Here is an 11,782-nt window from a genome sequence, read left to right as displayed (position 1 = left end):
TAAATATTGATAAAAATTATATATTATTAATCAAACATATGAACGTATAAATCACGCGGCCGGATCTTAGACTATAAACTTATATTAAATTATAGAATTCAAATGTCATATGTATGTATCTGCAATTACATTTTATTGTGTCTAAATTGAACTATTATGTACTGTATCGGGAAGACACAGACTCCTGAAACACATCGAAAGCTATATTAGGAGTCTGGGTTTCATGTTCTATGTGATTTATAATTTGTTCAATAAATGATTTTTATTTATTTTTTTATTTTTTTTTATTTCACGCAAAAGCAGCATATCTGTATGACATTTGGTACTGAGATGGATTGTAGACTGGATTAGATACTTTCTATCCGGGTACCACGCGAGAGACGACGCGGGTTACACCTAGTACGTTTTAATTTTTAGATCATGGGATATGCGTATGATTTTAATTATTTTGTAATTAGTCAAAGTTTAAATCATATCTAAAAATTGCATTAACTTTCAACGATTATTTTACGCACATTTAAAATAAGTATATTTGTTTACGATACGTTTACGATAACATATATGGGATATGGATATGACCCTAAACATTTAGGAATACCTATTACCAATTACACATTTCTTCCTATGAGTGACTTTGTTCATTTGACTTTCACTTATATTATAAATGGGAAAATTTCTATGTTTGGATGTTTGTCCTTCAATCACGCTTCAACTACTGAATGGATTTTGACGAAATTTCGTATACAGACAAGGTAGCAGCTGACTTTTTATCCCGATGAAATGCTCCCTTGGGATATAACAGGAATTTTGACATCAGAGCGGAGTCGGGACAAATGTCTAGTCTTACATAATTGCCAAGTGCAATTGCCAATTGATTGATCGGTTTGTAAAAATTAGTTTCAGCAGTTTATATCGATATAAAGAAAACATTTAATACTCAATGAATGCATTACAAAATGGCGTATAATCATCATATCAGAAACAACAGTATTTTATTGACACATTTTCATATAGTTATCCGTCTATAAAATATCGTATATTACGAAATGTATTCCAACAAACATTTTGTTAAGTACAGCAGTATCTGCGTAAATGACCCATACATAACATCAATCTCCTCTTCGAAAACTTCTCCCCTTTAATATTAGTTTGACGTTGAATAATTGTACTTTGATTGACAATTCTATTGACTACTAGACTATTTACTACGAATGACTTTTAAAATTGGTATGCCACATCAAATACAATACATTAGCTCTGAAATTCTAAATGCAAATTGCTGGAGGGGATTAAATAATAGTCTGTAATCGTAACTAATTTGATTATTTAGACAGACAGCGGTAACAATGTTCAATATATGTTAAACGGAGATGAACATTATTGGATGTATCGAGCATTCCATTTGATAACCGAAATAGGTGTTCCTTAATTGAATTATAATCTCTGTTGTTATTATTGTGAATAATATTATTCATTATTGATAGTTAATTTGTATTTAGTTCAAGTAATTGAATTAAAAAATTTATTACAATGCTCCATAGGTAATTACGTTTTCACTGCTGAACAGATTTTCCTTATAATTGTTAGGTTATGTAAATAACAATTTAACACGCTTTTATAAGCTTCATCTGTGGGTTTGTATGTTGGCATATAAAAGACTCCTTTAATTAAGGATACTTAATATTTTGTTTTTTTTTTCAAACCTTATTTAATGTTACGTATTGATCTGCATTTTTATTAACTTTAACCTTACCCACCTTAAGAATCAATTTAAAGTCCGTTTACATTTCTACATAGACAAATATTTATTGCTATAATTTACTTAAAATACTTCGTTCTTATTATATGGGTAGTATTAAAGGACTCACCATCATGCGAATCGTAGATGTAAATGATGCTAGACCAGCCATAGTGACGAATCGTGTCCATAATGGCGCGGTGGTAGTCAGGCCGAAGACTCAGTGCGTAGTCGGTCCCTGATATTGAAGGGATTACCTATATTGGGAATTAAAATGTACTGTTTAGTATTTAACTTATAGAAGCATGCAGTAGTAGATCGCTTTTGATTTCGTAGTAATAGTTTTTTTTCTAGACAATATCGCGGTTATCACTACTGTATAATCTCTTCTCTTTCTCTTATATATAATTCTCGTGTCACAATGTTAGTAACCAGACTCCCCCGAAACGGCTGAATGGTATCATTGGATAGGGCTTAAAAATGAAATAAGAGTTTTAAGAAGTTTTTCTGCTTATATGAATAGTTGATGAGATGTACGCATCTAAATTTGTAAAAAATATCGTAGTGCTTTTATTTCGAACATGCTCTGCAAAACTGTACAGTCCCCACGAGCGAAGCTGTGGGCGAAATGCTAGAATATGAACAAAAGATGTTAAAACACAGGCTCTATTGGATTTATCTCTGAAAATAGCTAACCTCTTCAAAGTTATCAGTGATTAGATGCTGGTCACAAAACGAAAGTAGAAGATTAATTTACAGAAAACTTTGTACGACACACAGATGAAAAATTCCAGTCACGAGAGCAAGTAATGAAGAAACTCAATGCTATACTGTTCTATTAGGTGACTTAGTAGGAATTCTACAAAAATGTGTATGTTCAAGGGAGATGAAATACCAGCGTCGGTTGGTATTGCTTAATTTGATAATTCCACTGCAATCAAGTTCGGACAATATCACTGGGGAACTTTTAATTATTTCTGTGAAGTATTTTATTGCTGTTGTAATATGATGGAGCTACCTACGGTTCGCATTCCTTTATGTACCCAGTAATCGTTGTAAGAATCCTAATAGGTTTTTTTTTGTTTTGTTTCAATGAGGATATAAATGTTATTTATTATTGTGTAATTTAAAATTGTACGATTGAATGATGAAAATTCAGGGCCATTTGAATAGGATTGCCAGTTCTACCTAGACTAGTTCGTTATTTCCTAATTATTTTAGAAAACAGATTAGCATCAATTGCTCTCTTTGCACATATCAATTACGTTAGTAGATAATAATGTAACACATAAAATAATTTAAACATTACAAATAAATAAACATCGTGTTTCTGTTGTAATATTTTCTGATCAACATAAAAGGAAAAAGATCAATATATTGAGAAATGTGTAAAATACAATACGCGCGTAACACAAGAACATAATCTAAAAAATATAAAATGGTAATATTTGACTTATACACGAGTCTTGGAACGTGGGCTGCCACTGCAGTCTTAATTTTGCTTTGTTCTTTTACCCTCCACCTCAAAAATGACGCATTGTGAAAGTCGACCAAAAATTTGTATTGAAACACCTTCATCATATAAACAATACAAGTAATATTAACTAAAATTCATATGATATTTTTAACTCTTTATTAACAGCACGAAAATGTGGTAGACGTGATTATTGGAGGAAATTTATGATGTTTATACGGATGTGTACATTAGGCTGTTTATCTTGTTAAAACGTACGCAACTCTGCAAGCGCAGCCTTGTCAAACAACGTCATTTATAGCGAATACGATTAGTGTTGAATGGGATATCATTTTCCGTTTGAGATTGAAATGTTTATGCTGTTTACCAATAACGCCACTAAAGCAGGAATATGACGGTCTCTGAATATGGTCGGATGTTAGTATGTCAATCAAGCTTAAACGGCTAATCGGAAATCAGCTGAAATAAACTGAAACTAAATCCGTTTAACATATCATATACATGTAGGATGAAGTCGAAATTAGAAGATTAGTTTGTTAATAAACACTGAGTTTGACATCAACGTATTATCGACTGTCAAAATAAAACAGTTTCAGCTTATCCTGTGCGACAACAGCAGTCTAAAATAGATGTAAAATATAATTCTGATAATACTGTTTTCCATGATAGGCATACAACGATACCCTTCCGCCAAAATAGGCTTTGGACATGCTCCAAACTTTGTATAATGTCGAGTGATAATTTCAACAACACTAATACAGGTTTTTAGCCAGAATAAATAAGCATTGGTATACATTAAATGCAACTTTAAAATAGATTATTATTTGCTTCAATTACTAAAGCATTGCCAATTGTAAATTCGAAATTATGTGTTTTTGAGTTCAGTTTCGTTAATATCTGAATATTCACTGCATATTTCGTAAAAAATTTGGCAGTGCCATTCGGGATGACACCAAAATGTATATCGATTTAGTATGAACTATGCATTAAGAGATATAATAATACAATGTATAGTATATAGCCGGGAAGGCATTTATGGTAATTGAAATAATATAACTGAATCAAACTGCACATGGTGTGCAAATTTAATCTAATCGGTCGAGTAGTTTAAGAGTCCAAAGCGGACAAACAATGACACACGTAATTCATTAATTCATGAAAAAATAATATTTTATTCGATAATCAAAAGTAAAAATCATAAATAAGTTTATTTGTTTTATATCTAGCTCTCAAGGCAAGATAGTGCCAACCACTAGTAAATTAGTTTTAAGCGGAAATTAAATTTGAATTAAAATTCTTAATAAGATGCAGATATTATGTAAATCTGAAAAGTTTGTTTGTGCTGTTTATGAAGTTCACTTCAATCAAAACTTTTGAATCACGGGGAAAACATACTATTGTATTTTCTTATTACTTCGATTTTTCGTTGGAGACTTGTTTTAAAAAATACCATAACTATCAGCTTGTTTTAAGATCTCCTTTTTAATTATGTTTAAAAACTTACTTAACTTGGAATTTCAGTATTGTAGATTGTAATTTAATAAAATGGCTATGTCGATGCCGAGAGCCCATGTATTTTAAACCAAAAATACAAAATGGCTGCTACAATAATTTTCTCTTTAAAAATATATTGATGGTCGATTTTTGACTGCAATATTTAAGTAATGCAAATTCAGTCTCCGTCAATGCTCTCAAGGCAATAACTCAACGCGAAAAATGTTTTGTCATCAACCGAGTGCTCTCTTCGGGAGTTTTAAGGAAATTTTCCACGTTAAAAAATGTCTTAGTTTGAACAAAATATTACGCCATAAACGTGGGAATTGCAAATAATTATTCTTTTCTTTTCTGAAAATTTTAACGGTAAATGCGGTTACATAACTTTTGGGAAATATCATTTAAATAGCTGGGCAGTTATTGAAATGGAAGTAATGATATGTAATTTTTTTCCCAACTCGCAATCGACTTTATAATTAATTATATAAACTACTAATACGCTTTTGATTATGTGTACTCGTATCCCCTAAACAATATTACCGTATACATCTCTCCTAACCTACTAATAGAAAGATGTATAGGGTCGAATTTTATATAACCACCAACTGAAGAGAATGAACTCTTAGATACTGATAGCAATCTTTACAAAAAGCAAAGCATGTATTAAAATTTTTTTGACACAAATAATAATATAAAATTATATGCTAAGATTTCCGAAAAATCTGCAGTTATCATTATTTTCAACGGATTTTTTCTGTAGTAAAATTATCCACCTATATTGTTAAGGGTCTTTCCCCATCAGGTGATATCACAAAATTCCACCCTACATCGTGTGTGCATTTGATCATAAGCATTTGCAACATGGCCGGTGATGAGTATGCAACTATGTGCAAACAGAGGAAAATCTGTACAAAGCGGATCTTTCGTATTTGGTTAGCATTAAACATTCCCAAAAATGTACGTGTATTTTTTTCTAAAATATATGTCTATTACGGCATTTAGATATTCCAATATAAATAAAACTAAATAAACAATGCTACTTTTTCTGTTTAGATCTAAAAAAGTACTTGAAAATGTAATGACGCATCAAAAACACTTAACACGATGGGACTTGGTAATGAAATCAATAAGTACTCATGTTTACTTTCTAGGTCTTTTTTCAGAGTATCATTCATGATATTAGGTTGTAAAGTAGATTCCTCTAGTAAGTATTCCATGATCCTCATGACCTGGGATCATGGGACTAGGTAATAAATAGTCTTTCAATAAAATTATCTGATTGATAGAGTAAATTTAGAAATCGGAGTTCATAAATTAAATAAATGTTGATGATTTGAGTATGATCCTTTTCTATGGTGTTATAAATCGATTGACTCTATTTAAAACAATTAATACAATGGATGCAACATATATTTGCATTGTTAAACTATCAAGTATTTAGAAATTAATTAGGAATTCATTGCTTTTCTCGGCTGCACAGCGCAGTCATGTCTCCTGTGTAAGTTTAGTGTACAAACGGTTCCCTAGCATCGTAACGCAAACTAATTTGCGGTGAACACAATTTATGTGATTTTCACTTAATATCTCTGTTTGTTTTATTGACATTTAATGAACGTTTTGAATTATATCGAATGATTGGCGCTACGTATAAATATTCGTGAATTTAGTTTTTGTTTTATGGAGTAGAATAGATGAGTGTTTTAATATCGGAGTAATATCCACTGTTTGAGTACTACACTCGCGTGTTTCCCGGCAAGAATATTTTTTACACATACTATAAATAATACTATAATCTATGTCATATAGATCCGAATAGAGGCTTTTCCTTGAAAGAATAACACACATCCATATATTCTTAGAAACTTTAACTTGATATTATATATCAGTAGGATTAGCTGACCCGGCTTAATTTTTCGAGTAACTTTAAATTTCACGCGCATTTTCGCAATAACCACGGTATGCTGATAGCATTTAAATTAGAATCTTATCGATTGTTAGTAGATTCTTCTAGGCAGTCATAAGCAGAGGTAGTTTATAAAGAAAACGCATTTTAAGAACGAATTGTAGTCTTTTATTTCACGCCCGTTTTGGAGGTGTGGTACTTCCCGGGGGCGAACTGGCCCAATTCGTGCCGAAACATGCTCGACTCTAACCCGTACGATATGATATCCATAGCATGATAAAAATTTAAGACATTATCCTCAACATTAGAAATACCCCATGAAAGGAGGTTGTTTGTTTTGGAATAAGTGGCAATATGCAAATAATGCAAAAACAAAAAACAGGAAGATATCGGTATGAGGTAAAATTATCGATGGGCAATAAGATAAAGTACCTAATGATTTATTGAAGCAAATATTAGAATGTCTTTAATGAGCTTTGTTTCATATCCTGAAGTTATTAAAAAACACCGTTAACAATTTGATTTATTTATTCTAATTTTCATTTACAAAAAAAAAACAAATTTGTAAACCAATATACATTCCTTTCTAAACTACTCAACGCTCAAAACGAGCTCCATAAAAGATTATGACAATATTAAAACATTAAAGGGCAAATGTGAAAGAAGCATTTTTGCCCCTGCCTTTTTTCTTAATGACACAATTTATTTGACTTCCCGTGAAATTTAATTTTGACTAAAACGTCCTCTTTGATCTTTTAAACGTCTACAATATAATACTGTTTATTGATTAGGGCCAAGGTAAGCTTGATATTGTTGGAATTTTACGGTATATTATTTTAAACCAAATTCTCTGTTCAAGAATTTAATTTGTATCACAAATGACAAGGAATTGAAATGAAAGGTTTCACTTTAAATCGTGGGTTATTTTTACTCATTTATGTATATATTGTTAGGAATCAAAAGGAGAGACAGTGTTTAATATTAGTATCTAGTAGAAACATCTGTAATATGCGCGGTTTCTAAATGATTCGACATTTTTAAGATTCGATAGCTAAACAAGTTTTGATAAGTTATGAAAAGCGACATCTTTATATTAACTGACCATTATTCATCCAACAGAATATTAAAACACAATTGATATCCGACAATATTATCTCCTTTATCAATAGGTACAGAGACAATACGAACAAAACATTAAGTGTTTATTTATAAGATTTATTGAAAACTCGCTGACTTAATCAATGTACCTAATAAGCATCGAAGTTAAATCCTAACCTAACCTTAATCCTAACCTTACTTCAAAAAACAATGATGTGTTTATGTGGTCGTCTTATGAAGAATATGACAAACGTTTTGGTTTGGAAGTATTTTTAAAAAATTATTAGTATGATTAATTAATTTAAATGCGTCCTCCGTCTAGATGGGTAAACAACCTGATCAAGGTCGGCACTGCAGGCAGGATGCTGGTAATTGTCAGCTGTTATGGAAGACGACTCAGCGATTTAAAATGACATTGAAACAATAAATAAAAGACAAAGCCGCCGCCAAGATCTCTCCAAATTTATAAATTTAATATTTCTGTATATCACCCGCAGATTAGCTTTAAAAGACGTGTTATCCCGAGACCATTGAAATGCAGTAACCCGATACATCTATCGAATGGCATTAACCTGGCATCGAAATTCAAACTGTATACATTATTCAGGATACAGAAATGTTTCGTCTTCGCTCTCGTTATACCAAGCCCATAAAACATATTTTGTCCCGATATATTCCCTGTTCGTTTGTGTTGTTGTTGATGGATTTTATTACTTGGGTAGAAGGGTTAATAAAAATTGTCAGTTGTATTATTGGATGACATTATTAGGTAGTGTTTATGGGTAAAATTATAAATTTTGGTGATAAATACTGTAATTTTGGAATAACGTAATACAATAATTATTGAATAAGATAATTTAATCTGCCGCCAAGTCGAGCAAAAAAAAACAGCGCGACCGTAACGTCATTTTCTCGGAGCATTTCAGGCGATTTTCGACCCCCTATAACTTCGTTGTGATTTGTGTTATTCCCAGTCGTCATTTTTATCTTCCTGTATGGTTATAAAAATACAGATATAGCTAAGTTTGTTTTGTGCTTTTTGAGTTTTGATGGGTGGATGTTTGATACGCGAATTGCTTATCTAATTTCGATGATATTTTACAGTGCTGTTTGTTACGTACAATTGAATATATTTATTCACCAATGCCCTAATGAATGGCTAATAAACCTACCTATTCGCATCAATGTACGTCATATAAGATGACCACACAATGAATATTTTAACATACTTTAAATATTGTTTTAATCTTATTAAGCCCTAAGGAGTGTATGCTCAAAAATTACTCACAGCTAATTGCATCCTATGCTTGCATTATCGACATTGCCAAGACTCTACTTACCAAGCAATCTCGAAGTATGAAACGAACGAACTATATAAATAGCCTTAGCTTTTAGATCGTCTAAAGCAAACATCCTCTCGAGTGATCGTGAATTTCTGGAACCTTCTCTCTTTTCTAATATTAATTTGCAAATTACTGGTGTCGTTGGAGCAATAACGTTGAAAGAGAGCCTTTGGTCTTTAAGTTAATTTCATACTTGCTTCTACATTTAATAGATTAATTAATGTATAAATTGATTGGAATTATTAACAGAACACGTGTTTGTATTAAATTCAATGTCATAGTCGGCAATGGAGCTGGTGGGCCGCCTGATGGTAAGCGGTACCACCGCCCATGAACATTTGGAAAGGCATAAGGCCAATTGCAGACCCTACGTCTCTACAAGTGGATTGCCGACTTTAAATTAGGAAAGAATTGACGACAGGAATAAAGGAAAGGTCTGGGAAGGGTAAGGGAAAAGGATATAGGCGGCTCCGCCACTCACCATATAAAACACAATAGCAAGCTATTATTTCACGATGGTTTTCTGTGGGGGTGTGGTACTTCCCTGGTGCGAGCGGGCCCAATTCGTGCCAAAGCGTGCTCGACTCCCACAATAAATACTAATAAAACACGGTGTCAAAAATGACGTAATTTGGTTTTTGAACAGAATTTTATCTGTGACAGAAGGATTGCCAATAACATCATTTGCCATTAAGTTGTATAAAGCCTAATATAAAAAAAATTATATTGAAAACATCAAATACCCATTTCCGCCCTTTTAATGACATACACGCAGCATCGCGTGTAATTAAATAGATATGTGGCACCTATATACATTGCGATGAATTTATTTAAAATGAAATCTAAAAGTATTGCTGAACAAATTACAACTATTATGGACACAGTAAGTGCATCTCAGATTTATTTATAAGGAATGAAGTGCTATTTTCATAATTTAGAAGTAGGTACACCTTGATGTAAAAACAAAACTAAGAAAACTAATTAAGAAAAATATGTATCTATTTGAGATTTAAAAATAATAATAATAATAAACCCGCAGGGCACCTTCTGGCGAGGTGACGGGGAGTAGCGCCCCCGCGGTCCTTAGTTCTCCCGGGGGAGGTCCCTGTCCTCACCTCCGGACTGTCTCGGTGGCAGTTCGGAGTGAACAATGACGACGTTCAGGATCCCCCACCTCTGGCTTGCCTTAATCGTCCAGAGTGGAGATGCAAGAGCTATATGCAAGGGGGTGGAAGTGTCTAATGGCGTAATAGCGGGGAAACCCAATCCGGGCCTGCGGGCCTGCGATGGTGAAACCGGTGCCGCACCTCTCTACACCCCTAGCCAGTCAGCTGGTGTTGCCCCCTTGTTGCCATTTTAGTTAACTTTTTTGGGAGCGATAGCCATCGACCGAACTGGCAAGTCACCGTCTGTCACTATTTTTCAATTTTTCTAAGTTGAAAAGGCAGACGCCTATAGTTCCCCATAGACCCAACCCACCAATCCATTGAACACCCCGTTTCCATAGCCCAGTTTTTATCCATGCATTTTTTTGCAATAGTCCTACATCGGCCGCGGACTGCCCAGGGCTGTATCTCTATAGTGTAGTCATGGGCAGGCTGCAGCTGGTGTCCCATAACACATTAAATTCTATAAAGGGCCTCTGCGTGTTGGATCTGTGTCCCCACGTAAGTCTTCACCGTGAGCAAAAGCCCGGGTGCTTTCCTTCTGGAAGTACCCGAGTATTATGGAGAGATACACATAATAATAATAAAAATACAGACTCAATCAGTACATGAGTATTAAAAGCATGAATAATCAATAGTAAAACACTATATATGCGATATTTTGATATAACGTTACTCGTTATCACAAATGTACAAAGCAAATGATGCAGGCCAGTGATCTACCAATGAAATGACCCGTATAATTCTCGTCTAGTTAACTTCTATTGCTTGGTTTACACCAATCTAGTGGCCAACAGAACCAGACGGTTTTATAATGATAAATACATAATGTAGACATGCAAAACTATTTGGTTTACTTATAACTTTTACCTATAACGAATTTTACAGACTCTATTCGGATTTATAGATATATTTTTTCACTATTTGACGTCAAACCTGTTGGACTTTGCTTTTTTAATTTTTATGTATCACTAATATCATATAAATATTATATTATCACTTATCACTCTTAAGATTAGGACGAATCTAATGACATCCTACTAATATTATAAATGCGAAAGTTTGTAAGGATGTGTGTGCGTTTGTTGCTCTTTCACGAAAAAACTACTGAACCGATTGCAACGAAATTCGGTACGAAGACAGCTGGACAACTGGAATAACATATAAGCAACTTTTTATCACGATTTTCTAGATACGGACTTACGCGGGTGAAACCGCGGGGCGCAGCTAGTCTCATATAAAAATATGCCGTTTAGGCTCTGTGGTGTGTCAAATAAATACAGATGCATAGTTACACTAGAAAAATACATCTCACCTTTCGCGGTCAGGTAAAAAGTTATTAAATTACACTACGTTTAAGCCTAAGCGTCATAGGATCATCTCATGAAGTGAATGTTGCGTCAAAATCGGAGATAAGAATTAAAAACCTTTGTTTTTTCTACCCATAAAAGCAAATATATACACGATTGTATGAGACCGCTGCATATTATAAGTTAGATCATATAGCACGTGGTAAGAAAATGGCTCCGTTGCTAGGTCTCTCGTTAATGGTTTAAGTACATTCTG

At 33.3% G+C, this 11,782-nt stretch overlaps 1 protein-coding gene across 1 annotated transcript in view; it reads right to left on the bottom strand.

Annotated features, from left to right (window-relative positions):
- The window catches only part of LOC119835867 (glutamate receptor 1-like), a 139,009-nt gene that overhangs the window by 43,392 nt on the left and 83,835 nt on the right, over positions 1-11,782 (bottom strand). Inside the window, exon 5 of the mRNA XM_038360924.1 lies at positions 1,869-1,995. Within this exon, the coding sequence (XP_038216852.1) occupies positions 1,869-1,995 (127 nt within the window). The remainder of the gene's footprint in view (positions 1-1,868; positions 1,996-11,782) is intronic.

Source organism: Zerene cesonia, chromosome Z, assembly GCF_012273895.1.
Source record: "Zerene cesonia ecotype Mississippi chromosome Z, Zerene_cesonia_1.1, whole genome shotgun sequence".
In the NCBI taxonomy this organism is placed as follows: domain Eukaryota; kingdom Metazoa; phylum Arthropoda; class Insecta; order Lepidoptera; family Pieridae; genus Zerene; species Zerene cesonia.
The sequence above is the reverse complement of the archived record's forward strand: the minus strand, read 5'-3'. Positions and strand labels throughout refer to the sequence as shown.